Source organism: Ceratotherium simum, chromosome 8 (assembly GCF_057802395.1).
Source record: "Ceratotherium simum simum isolate JZ-2026a chromosome 8, ASM5780239v1, whole genome shotgun sequence".
NCBI classification, from domain to species: Eukaryota; Metazoa; Chordata; class Mammalia; order Perissodactyla; family Rhinocerotidae; genus Ceratotherium; species Ceratotherium simum.
In genome coordinates, this window is record NC_141907.1 from 7,494,226 (window position 1) to 7,511,845 (window position 17,620).

Sequence of the window (17,620 nt, forward strand, 5' to 3'; positions counted from 1 at the left end):
ACGGTAAGTGAAATAAGCCAGTCACAGAAGGACAAATACTGCATGATTCCACTTATGTGAAATATCTAAAATAGTCAAACTCACAGAAGCAGAGAGTAGAAAGATGGTTGCCAGGGGCTGGGAGAGGGGGGAGGAGGAGTTGCTGATCAACAGGTATCAAGTTTCAGTTATGCAAGATGAATAGCTCTAGAGATCTGCAGTACAACACTGTGCCTATAGTCAACAACATTGTACTGTACACTTCAACAGTTGTTAAGAGGGTAGCTCTCATGTCAGTGTTCCACAACAATAAAAAAAAGAGAGGAAAAGCACTGAATACGAGGAGGGCAGAATATTCTGAAGCTGAGCTCTCACCACTGCTGGTCTGGGAGCAGACGAGATGCTTTTTTCCCATCAGACACTTATGTATTGGGGCTTACAGATACACCCTGGTGGAATGTATAAAGTTACACAGCGTATGCAAATCGGAAAATTATGTCTCAGCGGAGGAGTGCATTCTCCTTAGAAAAGTCATGGTTCTCTATCTAAATGCCTCATTAAATACAGGCTCCATATGCGGCTTCTTCGACTCCAAGTGTGAGCTTTAAGAAATGGACACATTCTCTCTCTGCTCTCTCAGAACCGGGAGGGTGGCTTCGAGAGGGTCCAGCACCACCTTGGTCTTGTAAAGGAGGGCAACAGCAGGACTTGCCCAAGGTCATGCTGTTGACCCAGGTGCTTCCTCACTCTTTGGACTTCAACCAGACCAAGGAACAGGTAAAAAGAATTAAGGTGCAAGACAATCTCATTCATCTCAGTGTTTCTGAAAATAGAATCAAGAGTTGTTGGAATGAGGCAGAACATGTGGCGTAACTTTCTATGCTGTCATTTTTCCCTTTCCACGTTACCTCCCCTAAACACCCCAACACCCCCCTACCACCAACTTTTAGAGGATGCCAGGCTCATGCTCATTCAGTGTAAATAAACACAGAGGTTCAGCGTGTCTGGGACTCTTCAGAAGGTCCCCTCTCCCTCCCTCTGGGGCCTGCCACACTTCTCCTGAGCTACATAAGTGACCTCAGAAGGCATTCGGATGCTTTAGTGCAAAAATCTCCTCTACACGCCCCTGTCAAGTGGCTGGCCAGTGGCTGGCACACCTTCATGAGTAGGGAACTTACCACCCCGGAGGCAACACACTGTTTTCCAGAAGCAACAATAATGATGATGATAATGATCCCAAGCCTGCCTTCCTATTCCTCGAATCCCTGGATTCTACCTTCTGGAGCCCTCAAGAGAGACCAGGAGCTGCGTCCATGAGAGGGTTTGGGGACCTCACAGGAGACCTTCTCCTCCAACTTCCCTGCCATCTCAGCTCAGGCCCCAAGAAACTTTTTCTTTAAAGCTTTAAGATTTTCTCAGGTCGAAGTCATGCGCTGAAGCCAGCCCAGCCAAGAGTCGTCTTTTTTTGCGGGGGGTGAGGAAGACTGGCCCTGAGCTAACATCTGTGCCCATCTTCCTCTATTTTGTTTGTGGGATGCTGCCACAGCACAGCTTGATGAGCGGTGTGTAGGTCCATGCCCAGGATCTGAACCTTTGAACCCTGGGCCACCAAAGTGGAGCACGCGAACTTAACCACTACGCCACTGGGCCGGCCCGAAGAGTACTTTTATTTAAATCATTTCAATGTCTCCCACTTATGACTTCCTAATACCCATTTTATTAAGAAATATGACTTTTAGGGGTCTCTAGGGATAAGTAATTATAATGATAGGCAGCATTTATTAAGGGATCACTCTGTGCTGGCTGCTGCATTGAACACTCTGCATGGATCGTTTCTTTCAGTGTTCTCCCATTTCACAGATGAGGAGACTGGGGATCAGATTATGTGGGTGCCCAGTGGCACAGAGCTGGTGGAGGTGGCAGAGCTGGGATAGGAACCTGGGCGTCCAGGGCCCAGGCCATGAACCGCCCTCCCACTCCTCCCTCGGGTTCCTCCGCTGGTGCAGGGACGCTCACCGCGTTGAGCCCGCAGAGCTGGTAGCAGGCCATGGTGAGGACCACGGTGACCACCTGCCAGCGGACGAAGGGACTCCTGAGCAGCTCCAGCACGGACACCAGGCGGATGTTCCTCTGCACACGCCTCTCCGCCAGGACCTCCTCCATCTCTTGGGAGACGTCCTCTTTGCCCAGGAATGTCTGGAAGGCTGCAAACAGGGACACACACGGACTTTCACCATGGATCATGATGTGTCTAAGGCCGGGCCCTGCAGGGACAGTCCCTCCACCCAGGCACACACCTTGTCAGGGGTGGAGCTGGCAGGGGCCTTCGAAACCAGGGGGTCCCAAGCCCTTGTTTAAAAATAGGAAAACAGAGGCCTAGAGAGACACAATGACTTGCCCAAGGTCACCTGATTGGCTAGGAGGAGAGCCAGGAGAGAACCAGGGTCTCCTGATTGCCCCTGCTGCAAAGCAGAGCAGGCCCAGGGTTCAAATCCCGTCTCTACCACTGGGTAGACGAACAGCACCCCCGTTCATCTTCTGTAATCACTCCTGCCTCATGCAGCTGCTGTAATAATTGCATGATATAATACACACTAAACCCTGGCTCAGAGCTTTGCACATAGGAGGTGCTCTTTCAATGCATATTTAGTGAGCACCTCCTGTTTGCCTGGCCCTGTGTGCTCATCCTTGTTGGAGGTGTCCAGACGGAGATCAGATCACCACTTGGCCAGGACGCCTGGGAGCCGATTCTGTCATCGGAAGGAGGATTGAACCAAATGACCTCTAGGGCCCTTTCCGTGTGACCCTCTGAAATACAGAAACCTCGGGTGGAAACACTCTCAGAGCTCATCGTGCCAGGAGTCAAACTCACCCACGTGACTTGTGCTTTTTCCAGGCTGAACACTGCACATTTCCAGCCTCAGTGAACCCGTCCTTTCTCACCGAGACCTTAATTGTGTGAACCTCCACGGATATATGCGTGAAGGTGGGCTGACTGATTAGACCCCTGAGGTCATAATCATCAGATTGTGGGAGACGCTTTTAGAATGTGGATTTAAATATTCAGTGCTCTGATATTCATCCTCCTACAGGGAAAGGTGGCTGTTGTGACGGCTCCCGTGGACAGTCCATTCCAGACACAGTGGGCATCATCCTTAAAAACACTGCTCGGCACCACAGGACACGTGAAATTGCTCTTTTTAAGTAGCAAAAAAAAAAAAAAGCCATTAAACTTGCTCCAGATTTTCCAAGAAGTAAGCCTACAAAGGCTCTGGGGTGTTATTTCCAGTGGTATCCTGCAAACTGCTTCAGATGTCTCTTTTGTAAGCTATGATTTAATACTTTTCCTGGCATTTATTAAGGATAAATAGGAGAAGTAGCTGAACAAGTAACATTTCCACGTCATGCACTAAATCAAAGTATTTCTAATACTTCCCAAAATTCAAAATGCAACATTCATGTGATAAAGTAATCCTAGAGTTTTAGGGCAGGAAAACATTTCTCTCTCCTCCCTGACATACATGCTTTCCATACAAAATAAGGGGAATTTTATAACCTGTCCCCCCGTGGCCCCTCCCCACTTTTCACCTTGGCTGCCAGGAGGCTCTCAGCTAAACATAATGCTCAGCTCTTAACAGAGTTTCCTAGAACAAAAATCTCTCTTCTTTCTCTTAAAAGTTGTGTTCTCTTTCTTTTTTTTAAAGGATCAATTTAATTTCCTGTTCTATATGTGTTCATAAAAAGAGTTTGTTTCTACTTGCCCCACACCCCTTCTTACAAGGTTCCTGTGACTGGATGAGGAAGAGTACCTTGTGTGACTAGCATGGCAGACACGGAGACCCACTCCTCAAGTCCCCTTCGGGAAAGGACTCACTGCTTGGCTGTGAGCAGTGTAGATAGCTGACAGCCTCCAGCTCTTAGCTTCGCAGGCGTCCTCCTCAACTTGGAAGCCCAAGTAATGCTGTTCTCACAGTGGCTCCCAGCCCACGACTGAACGTGGTGGTGGCCCAGGGCCCAGGCATTTCTGCCCAGTGGGGCGCCCCTGGAATGCACAAGCACTGGGCTTGCAGAGACTTCGCCAGGTGGCACTGTGATCCACCGCCCCCCTGCCCAATCCTGCTTCTGCCCATTTCCTTTCCCAGAGTTACTCCCCAATGCGACTGTGCCCTCCTGACCCCTTCTCAGCACCTGATTCCTGGAGACGCCAACCTGCAACAGCTAATCCCTTGACAGGGCAAAGCAATCAATCAGCTTAGCCCTATTTTCAGCTTTCGAAGTGCTGGGCTACTTTGTTTCGTGTTACCTTCTCCTGAACAATGGCAATAGCCCAGGGACTGCTCCCCTGGGCCCAGTCTTCTCACGCCCTGCAGAGCTCTTACATAAACCTGTTCTTCACGCTGCAGCATCAGCCACACATCTCACCATTTCATTTTGCTGCTTAAAAGGCCCCCTGGGCTCTCCACGGTGCACAGGATGAAGTCCAGGCTCCGGGGCCTGGCCCGTAGCTCTCCTTCAGCTTCCCCTCCTGCTGCTTCCATCTTTGCATGCGTCTCTCTTGGACGTGCAAACTGCTCATCCTTCCAGCACGTGGTGTGCTTTCTTGGCTCTCTGCACTTGGCCATGCCGTTGCCTCTGTTGGGAATGCTTTTCCCGCCGTTCCTCGCCTGGCTAACTCTCCTGCTCCCTGCCCGACGCAAGGCTGCCCTGGGCTCTCACCGTCCCTGATCTCCATCTCAGCACTTTCTCCCTGCACTGTCGCTGGCACCTCCTCTGTCCACTCGCTGTGGGCACCTTGAGGCCCAGTTCCTGGTGCCTGAAGGGGAACAATGTGCCAGGTCAGTGTTTGTGGTTCAGAGCTGAACCGACCCAGCTGGCAAAACCTCTCCACCTTGGCACCATTGACATCTCGGGCCCGATAACTCTTTGTGGTCGGGACTGTCCTGTGCATTGTACGATGTTGAGCAGCATTCCTGGCCTCCACCCACCAGATGCCAGAAGCACCCTCTCAGTGGTGACAATCAAAGATGTCTGCAGGCATTATTTACGATAGCGAAGACATGGAAACAACCCACGTGTCCATCGATAGATGAATGGATACAGAAAATGTGGTATATATATACAGGAGAATATTATTCAGCTACAAAAAAGAAGGAAATCCTGCCTTTCACAACCACAGACACGGACCTTGAGGACATGACGCTAAGTGCAAGATGTCAGACAGAGAAAGACAAATACTGTATGATCTCACTCATACGCGGAACTTGAAAAAAAAACCCCAAAACGGAACTCATAGATACAGAGAACAGATTGTTGTTCTCTGTACGGGTTGTCAGAGGTGGGGGGTGGGGGTAGGAGGTGAAATGAATCAAAAGTACAAACTTCCAGCTCTAAAATACGTAAGGCCTGGAGGTGTAATGTACAGCATGGTGACTATAGTTAACAATACCGTACTGTATATTTGAAAGTTGCTAAGAGAGTAGATCTTAAAAGTTCTCATCATAAGAAAAAAGTTATAATTATGTGTGGTGATGAGTGTTAACTGGACTTACGGTGGTGATCATTTCTCAATATATGCTCATATCGAATCATTATGTTGTACACCTGAAACTAATATAATATTATATGTCAGTTATATCTCAATAAGAATATTAATTAAAAAATATGTCTTCAGACATTGCAAATTGTCTCCTGGGACAAAGTCATCCCCGCCAACCCCATTCAGAACCACTGCCTCAAATAGAGTTACCAGCTCCTGGCTCCTCCCCAGAGGGTCCTGTACCAGAATACGCCCCCTCCCACCCCTCCAGGCCCCTCTCTCCTCTGTCTGCAGTGCAGGACATGACAGCCCTTTGGGTCCCTGGCCTAAGCGGCCTCCCTCTGTTTCCCTAATTGCCAGACAAGCCCGCCACCCCCCACCCCGACTCCCTCACTTTGCTCCTTTCTGTCTATTTGTGATCACTCCTAACAATGGCCCTGAGGCATTCAGCTTCAGGGGCCTTCCTATCCCATATGTACCCCTCTGGGCTCACAATGTCCTTTTGAAAAAAGCAAACTCTAGAAACATGAAGGCTGAGCTGGAGCATGAGGGGGTGTTTCAGGCTGTCAGAAGTTGGGGGGTACCCTCTGGTCAGGGAGCCAAGACAAAAAGTCACCTCATACATCTTGACACTCGGGAGAAAGAGACATTGGTACATTTGCTCCTTTCCTCTCTCTGGAATATCCTTTTGACTTTCTGCACCTGGCTACCCTACTTGTTCTTTGAGCCTCAGCTCAGACACCACCTCCTCCAGGAAGCCTTCCCTGGTGCTCCCTTGGTCAGAAGTCGTAGGAGGAGCAGCCCGAGGAAGGCCTGGAGTGCCCACAGGAGCTGACGTGCCTGCCGCAGGGCTCATCTGGTCACCAAGCCCTCCGGATTCCACCTTCCTGACCTCTAGAGTCACGTGCTCCTCCGGGTCCCCAGGTCCTGTCTCAGTTCAGGCCTCAGCATCTCCCCACTGGGCTCTGTGCCCCAGTCTCCATCCTCCAAAAGCACCATTCTCCCGCACTCAAGCCTTCGCGGCCCTGCCCCCGCCAGCGGGACCCAGTCGAAACCCTATCTGCCTCGTGGAGCCCTCTGCCCACCACCCCTGCTTCCTCTGAGCCTGGCTCCTCCCCGTCTGTCCTGGCTGCTGCCTCAGAGGCCCCCACCCACCCCCAAGACGTGCCTCTGCGCCGTTCGTGTGCTGCTCCTTCTGCCCATAACGCCCACCACTTCGTGGCCTGCCCGGAACATTCTTTTCTGAGGACCCACTCAGCAGTCACGTCTTCCGGAAGCCTTCCCAGACCCGGTCACGGTTGATGACTGTCTCATCAGAGTCACTCCTGGCTGTGACGACGTGTCCACACACCTGCCATGACCATCCCGTGATGTCCCCTGAGCAGGGGCTACTTAAGGGCTGCCGTGGTGCGGTGGGAAGGGCGAGGGCTGTGGAGCCAGGGGACCTGGGCCTCACACCCGTGCCTGCCTCCCCTGTGTGACCCCAGGCAGGTTACTGGTTCTCTCTGAGCTGCACGTCCATGGAACGGAAATCAAAACACCTACCTCTGGGGCTGTTTCGGGGCATAAAAACAACGTAAATGTATGTAAACAATGTAAAGTGCTTGGTGCATACATGGCGTTCAGTAAACAATTATTATTACTATTATCGTTTTATTTCTTCTCTGTAGAGCCTGACACCGAGTGTGTATTCAACTGATGGGTTTTGAATGAAGAGTAAAATCTGAGACTCTGGGGTGACAGGGAAGGAGGAGCATGTTATCAACACGGAAGTGGGGGCCGTGCCTTAGCGACAGGAACAGAGAGAGATTATACTCAACTACATCAGTGGGGGGACCAGCTTCTGAGTGGCCTCCTCCGCTGTTCCGAGTGCCGTGTGGTTGACAAATGACCGGCTCCCCGCGGCCCTCGGCCACCCCACAGAGCAGAGCAGCAGTGACAACTCCAATGCAGCTGGGGGCACCCGCACACAGGCTGCGAGGGGATGGGCATGTGCTCGCGTGCCCCACGGGGGGGCCTGGCACGGGCTCCACCCTGGGCGGAGACCCTCCCGGGCTTCAGGCCTCGCAGGTGTCGCCCGATACTAGGAAGAGCTCGCCTTGATCAAGACCACCCCAGGGCCCCTGGGTGGACGCTGAGTCCTGTGGGGCAGGAAGGGGGTGATCTGCTTCCTGCCTGCCGCTTCCCGTGGTTAATTTTAGTGCCCTCTTGTCTCTGGAGGCCACACTGCTGCTGTCAAGTGGAGACACGGTTTTCAGTCCTCCTCTGCCTCAGCCTCGGGGCCGGCCTGAGCCTGGCCTCGACTGCAGCCCGGGCTTTTGGGGGGAATGGGTCTGGCTTTGCCAGGCCCTGCCGGTTGGCTGTGAATTGAACTTCCGCTACTCCGGGCTGATGGTCAGCTCCAGCAAGTTCCGAGGGACACACAGCCCTTGGGCAGAAAGCTCAGGCCTTTTAAAGGGACAGCCTCACGGCAGGTTGACGGAAATCACGGCCCCTTCGTAGCCAGTTCTCAGCATGGATTGACTGAGCTCTGCTGCGGTCCAGGCACTGTGCTCAGAGTCAGGGCCAGAGGAACAAAAGCACAGGTGGTGTCCCCATCACACAGCCACATCCCATTTCCTAAAGTGCACTTTGTGGAATTCCAAGCCCAGGGGAGGCTCCATGGAAACAAGATTCCTTGGTCAAAGAAGTTTAGTATCATTGCATGCTCTATCTCTTTACATTAGAACAGTAAAGGTTCTGATAAGTCCTGCAGCAAAGACACTCGTTTAATTCTGTTTTGCTCCATCTCTCCTAAATGTGCTTGCCGGAGCACCTACTAACAGCCTGCACAAGTGCATCAAGACATGTCATTAAAACTGCATGTGGCATGTGTCACAGAGGGGTGGTCCAGGATGTCCTGGGGGCCTGGAGAGGTGATCCCATGGAGGGCACTGAGCAGGGTGTGGAGGCGAATATCACCAGGGTACTTGCCATCCTTGTCCTGTAGTAGGCACCTTGAGAAGCAGAAAGAGCCTGTGGGAGGCAGAATAATGACCTCCCAAACAAGTCCATGTCCTAATCCCCGGAACCTGGGAATGTGTTGGCTTACACAGCCACGGGGACTCTGCAGCTGTGACAAGTTAAGGATCCTGAGATGGGGAGGTGACCCTGGATTCTCTGGGTGGGCCCAGTGTCATCACAGCGTCCTTATAAGAGGGGGGCAGGAGGTCAGAGTCAGAGAAGACGTGACGATGGGAATAGAGGGTGGAGGAATGCATTTAAAGACAGAGGAAGGGCCATGAGCCAAGGCCTGCAGGTGGCCTCTGCCAGCTGGAAAAGGCCAGGAATGATTCTCTCCTGGAGACTCTAGAAAAAACACAGCCCTGCGACACCTTGGTTCTAGCCCAGTGAGACCTATTTTGGAGTTCTGACCTCCAGAACTGTAAGATGATAAATCTGTGTTGTTTTAAGCCACTAAGTTTGTGCTAATGTGTTAGAACAGCCACAGGAAACTCATACGGAGCTGTTGAAATTAGCTGTTGATTCAACACACCCCCAACCTCTACTTTCCACATCTGATCTCTCAGGCCTTAGAATCCTCACCTCTAAGCTGGGGCCGAGCTCACCTGTGTCTCCAGGTTGTGATGACAGCCACCCGCGGCAAGGCATGCAGGGTACCAGCCCAGAGCCTGGCTCACCACGGATGCAACACCCAGACTGTCCCCTTCCAGGGAACAGTAACTCGCCAGGAGACCAGCAGCCACGAGTGAAACCAGCATCACACAAAACCTAATAAGGGCAAATGTGGGGCGTGTCTGTCCAGTGCTGCCTGAGGGCCGGCAGCGAGGGTGGAAGGGACAGGAGTTGCAACTCAGACTGAGCAGCTGCAAGCCTCGTGTTTGAGCTCACAGCTCTACAGGCAGGCTGGCGGGGCTGGAGCCCCTGCAATGCTGTGTCCAGACTGTGTGACTATGGATGAGTTGCTCAGCCTCTCTGTGCCCCTGTCCTCACTCTGGCAGTGACGACACTAATGCCTGCCTCTTAGGTTGTATGAGGACCAGGTAGGAAGCATACACCTGGAGAGGTGTCCGGCCCTGGAAAGTGCTCATCAGGTGCTTGTGTTGGCTGGGGAGCTTGCGGGGTGGCCCACGGGCTTCCCCTAAAGGTCAGCCTGGCTTCCAGGCAAGGCCCTTCTGGGGTGCTGGCTCTCTCGGCGTGCCGGGATGGAGGACGGGGCTCTCCTGGCATCTGATTCTGCCTGAGCGGTCACGGCTGCCTGGGGCTTGGGGCCCAGAGGGATCCTGAGGGTGTCCTCTCCGCCCAGTGGGGAAGGGTGTGGATGCTGGGTTAGGCTGAGTCCAGCAGGGCAGGGTGGTGGCTCATGTGCCACGTGTTAGCTGGAGCCAGGTGGACAATCCAGGCCACCAGCCTCGATGAGACGGGGCTGGGAGACCTTTCACGGCCGGAGCCTGGAGGGCCCTGGGGATTGGGAAGCGGCCAGCATGCCGACTGGGGAAATGGGGGATGAGCTGGGGGCTGTGTGATCCTGGGCAGTTCCTTTCCTTCACGGTCGCGGAGGGCTGAGCCCCGGCATTCAGCCAGCCCACGCTGCACACCCCCAACACAAAAGAAAGAAAGAAAGAAGAGCAGGTGGTCTTCACCAGGTCCGACTCACAGCCCCGAGGTTTCTCAGATCAATGGCGAGGTGTCTGGAGGTGGTGCCTGTGCCCGGCCAGCTCAGAGAAAGAACCAAAGGTTGACCGCAGCCTAATCAGGCCCTCCAATACCCACACAACGCTGTGCCCCGCGGTGGAAACGTGCAGAGGTGGCATAGAGGAGAGGGGACGGGCCTGGACACAGACCGGACCGGGCTCACGTCCTGGCTCTGCTGCCGTCAGCTGCGGAGCCTCGGCAGGTCTCTGTAGCTTCATGCACCTCCGTTTGTCAGGTTCCAGGGGAGTCCGTGTGACGATCTGGTGCAGTGACACCAGCCAAGTTCACCTGCCCCTGTGACGGGTTGTGTGATCGTGTGATGTGGTGAAGAGCCCGGCTCTGGGGCCACACTGCCTGGGTTCCAATCCCAGCTCCACCACTTCTCACCCAAGCTGACACCAGGCCAGTCACTTCATGGGTCTGTGCCTCAGTTTCCTCATCTGTAAAATGGACATACGGCAGTGGGCTGTCAGCAGTATTAAGTGCCAGCACCCACGAAGTCCTTAGAACACTATTGGCTCTTAATGAGCAATGAGCACCATAAATCTGTTACTATTACGGTAGGTACCTGCTACATCCCCCCCACCCCCTTTGTTCTATCTTTTCTTCCTTTTAATTAGCCTGATGATGGGTACAAAATGTTATAACTTTCTGTTGTGGGTTGAACTGTGTCCCCATAAACATGTTGAAGTCCTAACCCAGTTCCTGTGAACGTGACCTCATTTGGAAATGGAGTCTTTGCAGATGGAATTACGATGTCAGCTAAGATGTGGTCATACCTGAGCAGGGTGGGCCCCGAATCCAATGTGACTGGTGTCCGTATGGAGGAGACACAGAGGCAGACACACGGGGGAAGACGGCCCTGTGAAGATGGAGGCTGTGAGCCCAGGGGCACCGAGGACGGCCGGCAGCAGCAGACGCTGGGAGAGAAGGCAGGTCTTGCTGACACCTTGATTTTGGGCCCCTGGCCTCCAGAGCTGTGAGAGGATACATTTCTGTTGTATGAAGCCTCCCAGTTCGTGGTCCTTTGTTATGGCAGCAACCACACTTTATCACCTCCTTTAGCATTTATCACCTCCTGCCAGAGCAAAGCGCAGAACAACCTGGAGACTCTTCCTTCTTGTGTCCCGGAGGCCCTGTGACCAGGCAGGAGAGGGACCTTACGTGGAGCACAGGGCGACGGCCTCTGTGGTCTCGTGCCGGGAGCAGCACTGAGCTCTTCTCTCCCGCACAGCACAGGCCTCGGCGCTTCTAAAAGTAGGAGGTTTCATCAAAGCATTTATTTTCAACCACTACTGGGATTTTAAGTTTGAGTTTCTTGGATTTTTAACTTAGTTTTCAGGTCTTTTATTACTGACAGCAGTGGGATCCAGAGTGGGGGGATCTAAGAAGGCGTGTAGTAGAAAATATCAGAACTCCTGTTTGTAGTTTCATAACGTTTCATTATGGACCAGGCCTGGAGCTCCACACGGCCCCGGTGAGGGGAGTGGGGGCTTCGCCGGGCGGAGGAGCTGAGAGGTGCCCTTAATCTTCCCTTGCTTTTGGCATCGAGTGATATATTGCAGTCTACTTGTGCAATTTACCGGTGAGCGGATTTGGGCAGGGTAGTAGTTGGTTTTAATTGAATTAATCCTGACAAATGTACAGGCGGCTTATAAAGAGTCCTCCAAAGAAAGCACGGATTAAAGACACTAACAGTGCCAGCGCAAACACAGGAGAACAGCCGAACTGCCACCTCTCCTCCAGGTCAAGCCCACTGACAGCTTCGGTGGCTGCTGGCAATATGCCGCCTGGCAGAGGTTTTAAAAGTTAAGACATATGTAATCGATCTCTTCAAGGTGAAGGTGACATGTTAACAAGAGTGAGAAAGTAGCAACTTTTTGAAAGAAATTGTTCTAAGGAAAGAGATGTGTGGAAATGTTTCCATCACTGTGAGACTTGGGAGCCAAAGTGACATACACAGGTCACCAATTCAAACTCTCCTGTCTGCACATTAAAAAAAAAACCTTGCAAACTGTTTAGAGAATATCTCTATTTAAAAATGTTCCAAATGAAGCGTTTCAGTGGGTTTTGCTAAATTATGGTGGTTAAAATATAAAAAGGCAACATCTTTTTGTTTTTTTTTTTGCTGAGGAAGACCGGCTCTGAGCTAACATCTATTGCCAATCCTCCTCCTTTTCTTTTTTTCCCCCAAAGCCCCAGTAGATAGTTGTATGTCATAGTTGCACATCCTTCTAGTTGCTGTATGTGGGAGGCGGCCTCAGCATGGCCGGAGAAGCACTGCGTTGGTGCGTGCCTGGGATCTGAACCTGGGCTGCCAGTAGCAGAGCGTGTGCACTTAACCACTAAGCCATGGGGTCGGCCCAACATCTTCTGATTATTTTGGAAAAACAACTGATCAACACTGGGAAGATGGAAATTTACTAGCTGCACTCCCACCTCCCCCAGATGTTTCATTCCTAGTGGACGGGATTGCAAGATGAATACCACATGTGTTCAGTTCAGCCAGCCTTGTTGCCTTCTTCCATTTGGATCCATCTCCACTGGTGAGGTTCTCTTTGAGCTGCCATCAGCATTAAGGCCAATACTGAAATGATATTGGTTAACACTTGCTGAGGGCTACTCCATGCTGGGCACTGTTCTACATGCTCCATCTGCCTGTACTTATTTAACTCGCATATAACCACCCTCTGAAGTAGACAGTGTTCCCATTGTGCAGGTGAGAAGAGGGAGAAACTTGCCCATAGTCAGGAGAACTAGGATCCCTAAGAGCAGAGCCTGAGACAAGGATTGAGTGTGGTAAGTTGATATGAATGACAGTTGTAGGAAGCAGATGTGAGTGGGTGGGGAGAGTGAGGCAGGGAAGGAGGAGGCTGCACAAGGCACGTCATTGAGGAGCCTTTGTTCATAGGACAAAGGGGGTCAAGTCTACTGAATTCTGAGCAGCACATGGAACATCTCCCAGAACTGTCCCACAGGGGAGGCTGGGCATTTGTCCACCAGCTCCTGCTCCCAGGGACATTAACTCCTGCATGCCCACACTCCATTGCAGGCAGGCTTAGCAGCATCCCAGCCATGGAGAACACCTGAGTGAGCAGAGAGACACCTGGTGTGCTGGAGGTGGGGAAATGTCAGCCTGCATCTGCACTCACACGAGACTGTCCACCAGAGCTGGGCTGAAATCAGTAGGCCAAGGGATGATGTGACAGGGACACCAGAGGAGGCTACTACTGTCACCACTGATAAATGGAGTAGCTGGGATTAGAACCCATACGGGGGCTCCAAAAGCCTTGCTCCATCCTGATGCTCAGTTATGCTCCCCGGGAACTTACAACTAGACCTTTCAGATCTTTGAAATGCTGCCTGCCTGCCTTCCTTCCATCCTTCCTTCCTTCCTCCCTCCCTCCCTCCCTCCCTTCCTTCCTCCCTTCCTCTCTCCCTTCTCTCTTTCCTCTCTCTCTTTTTCTAAATTTCATTCCATATCCTGAATTCCTGAAAGAGACGGGAAGCATCCTCTGGCTTTAACTTAACCATCCCTTTGCCCATCACTTTCATCAGAGTGAGGCAAATGTCTATGTTGTAAATTTCACACCAATTTCAGTACATTTAGGAAGGAGGGAGAGGATTTGTTTCAACTAACTCTTGCATTCTTTTTTCACCCAGAGCCAGTGAGTAACTACAGTCCCTTCCCTCTAATCTTTAGATGAAGGCCTGGAATCTGCCTCTGGAGCAGGGAGCCCACTCACAAAGAGGCAGGAAACTGTGCAGGGAGGGGACAAAGCACGTAGCATGGTGCTGGGAGTGTCCTGCAGCCGATAAATGGCTGCCGCCACTACCCCTGTCATCACTGAGGTCCTACCAGCTCAGGGCAGGTGCTTATACTGGTATAAACTCATGCCACTTCATGCCTGAGGCTGGGTCTTATTCAAGGCCCGGCATGCAGCAGGTGCTCAAAGCATGTTCGATGATGTAACTGGACCCTACTCATTTTTGCTGATGTTCATCTGGAGAAGGGGATCTTCTGGGAGGAGAAGCCTGGATGTGGGTGGGGTTGGTCTTATTCTCCTTGACCCTGAGACCAGAACAAAGCTGTGATGCATCGGATGTCAGCTCACCACAAGGAAGACCTGTCTGATGTGTTCAAGGGCAGATTGAGTGGTTTCTTGAGCAACAAGTTCCCCATCCCTGGCGGTGTGCAAGGAGAGGCTTGATAACCACCTGTTGGAGACGTTGTGGGAGAGACCCAGGCGTTAAGGGAACAGGAAGATGGACAAGGGATCTCTAAAATAAGTGCAGAAGTGTGCAGGTTCTATGGGAGATGGAGAGGACGAGGCCATGGCATCTATGGGATGAGAAGGGACAGGACAGACACATTCCATTTTAACTAGCTGTCCTTGGAGAAAGAAGAAATGGCCTTAGAAACTTGTAGTCTATGAGCCCATTTCAAAATGACACTTGCCATGGAAAATAACCCTCTGAGAGGAGTCCATTCTCTTGAATCTCCAAGTCATTTAAATCGTTCATCCCATCTCCCCAGGTCCTCTCTTCCTAGCTCACCTCCTACCCTTGCCCTTGCACTTGAAAGTAAGAGGCCTCCCATGGCTCACAGCTCATTTGTATTCTTGGCCATGTTCTAATCATGAACTCCAAAGAACTTGAAAAAGGAATGAGAATTTGCATTTCCCAACTGGAAAGGAAACCCTCCGGGCAGCACGGTCAATCCCGGGCTGAGCGAGGGAGCCATTATGCAACCAGACCTTGTACCAGGAAGGACTCGTCTTTTTTCAAGGGGAGTCAAGACACCAAGCAGGGGCGAGGAGGCTAACACTGTGTGCCTACTATGTGCCAGACTTTAGGTGAGGTTCTTACAGACTTTATCATGTTTCCTACTGTCATTTCGTCCACTGAGCCTCAGGGAGGTTAGGAGATGTGCCCGAGATCCCATGTAGAAAGCGAGGGAGTCAATGTTCCAACCTGGCTCTGTCTGATCTTTCTTTCCACACACCTCAAAGAACGATGAAAAGAAACTGCAGAGCTGCAAACTTAACAGAACCAAATTCAGTTCATTTCAATTAAGCTGCAGCTCTTGAGAGCTGGCTGAGTGCCAGGCTGCAAAGGTCCCCAGAGTTAAGGGAAGAGGAGGCACAGTGTCTGCTGGGAAGGAGTTCTCTTGAGGGGGAGACAGAACACAGCTCACCGCCACTCCAGGTGGACGGTGCTGGATGCAGGGCTGGCGGGAGCTTCCCAATCCCCCCAGTCAGTGTTCTTACTGCCATTTGACAAATGGGGAAACCGAGGCTCAGAGGGAGGAAGTGATATGCCCACGTCACACAGGAGAGCTGGCATTTCCACTCCTGTGCTGCTTCGAGCCCACAGGGTGAGGTGAGGCTGGCTCAGAGGACGACATTGACAGGGGGCCGGTCCCAGGCAGCAGGTCTCCTGTATCATGCATGCCTTAGGTCCCGCCCTAAGTCAAACCAAAAGTCCTCTTTCTCAGGAGTGCTCTTCAGAGTCTGCGGGCATTCTGTCTTTGCAATGACTGCTTTTGCATGTAGTGAAATTAGCAATTGCGTTAATATTGTCAGGAGTGATCTCCATAGCTGTGACTTATTTTTTTTTCCATTAGTAAATGAATAATTTATAATTGCAAAGTTTTTAAAAAAATTTATTCTATTGTGGTAAGGACACTTCACCTGAGATCCATCCCCTCAAATGTTTAAGTGCACAATACAGTATTGTTGACTATCCGCACAACGCTGCACAGCAGAGCTCCAGAGCCTGTTCATCTGGCTTAACTGAAACTTTATACCTGTTGATAGAAACTACCCCTCTCCCCCTCTCCCAGGCCCTGGCAACCACTATTCCACTGTGTGATTCTATGAGTTTGATTATTTTAGATAATTCACATAAGTGGAATCATCTAGTAGTTGTCCTTCCGTGACTGGCTTATTTCACTTACTTAGCATAATGTCCTTCAGGTTCATCCACGTTGTCACATATGGTAGGATTTCTTTCTTTTTTAAGGCAGAATAATATTCCATTGTATGTATACACCACATTTTCTTTATCCATTCATCCATTGATGAACATTTGGGTTGTTTCTGCATCTTGGCTATTGCACATAGTGCTGTAATGCACACAGGAGTGCTAATATCTCTTCAATATTTTCATTTCAACTCTTTTGGATAAATACCCAGAAGTGAGATTGCTGGATCATATGGTAGTTCTATTTTTCATTTTTGAGGAAACTCCATACCGTTTTACAGTGGCTACACCATTTTGCATTCCCACCAACAGTGCACAAGTGTTTGAATTTCTCCACATCCGCACCAACACTTGTTGTCTTTTGTGTTTTTGATAATAGTCATCCTGATAGGTGTGAGGTGATGTTTCATTGTGGTTTTGATTTGCATTCCCCTGATGATTAGTCATGTTGAACATTTTTTTCATATATATATATAGCCCATTTGTATGTCTTCTTTGGAGGAATGTCTATTCAAATCCTTTGCCCCTTTTTAAAACTAGGATTTCCTTACATATTTTGGAGATTAACCCCTTATCAGACATACGGTTTGCAAAATATTTTCTCCCATTCCATAGGTTGCCTTTGCACTCTGTCGATTATATCCTTTGCTGTGCAGAAGCTTTTTAGTTTGATGTAGTCCCATTTGTCTATTTTTGCTTTTGTTGCCTGAGCTTTTGGTGTCATATCCAAAAGATCACTGCCAAGATAAATATCATGAAGATTTCCCCCTGTGTTTTCTTCTGGGAGTTTCACGGTTTCAGGCCTGACATTTAAATCTTTAATTCATTTTGCGTTGATTTTTGTGTATGGTGTAAGATAAGGTTCCAGCTTTATTCTTTTGCACATAAATATGCAGTTTTCCCAATAATATTTGTTGAAGAGACTATAGCCCACAGCTAACATCATACTCAATGGTAAAAAAGACAACACTTTTCCTCTAAGATCAGGAACAAGGCAAGGCCGCCCACTCTCACCACTTCCATTCAGAAGTCCTAGCCAGAGCAATTAGATGAGAAAAAGAAATAAAAGGCACCAAATAGGAAAAGAAGTAAGATTGTCCTTGTTTGTAGACATCATGACCTTATAAACAGAAAACCCTAAAGACTTCACCAAAAAACTGTTAGAACTAATGAATGAATTCAGTAAAGTTGCAGGATATAAAATCAACATACAAAAATCAGTTGTGTTTCTATACACTAACAAAGAACTATCCAAAAAGGAAATTAAGAAAACAATACCATTTACAAGCACCAAAAAGAATAAATATTTAGGAATAAACTTAACTAAGGAGGTGAAAGCTTTTTATACTGAAAACTACAAAACACTGATGAAAGAAATTACAGAAGATGCAAATAAATGGAAAGGCATTCTGTGTTCACAGATTC

The 17,620-nt window shown here is 50.2% G+C and overlaps 1 protein-coding gene across 3 annotated transcripts in view; it reads right to left on the bottom strand.

Annotated features, from left to right (window-relative positions):
* SLC2A9 (solute carrier family 2 member 9) overlaps positions 1-17,620 on the bottom strand; it is a 255,749-nt gene that overhangs the window by 89,420 nt on the left and 148,709 nt on the right. For 2 of the 3 annotated variants that reach the window (XM_087434919.1, XM_004432273.3), the window contains one exon: positions 1,996-2,183. The exons of the other annotated variant lie outside the window; for it this stretch is intronic. In XM_087434919.1, the coding sequence (XP_087291045.1) occupies positions 1,996-2,183 (188 nt within the window). The remainder of the gene's footprint in view (positions 1-1,995; positions 2,184-17,620) is intronic. 3 annotated transcript variants of the gene reach the window in all.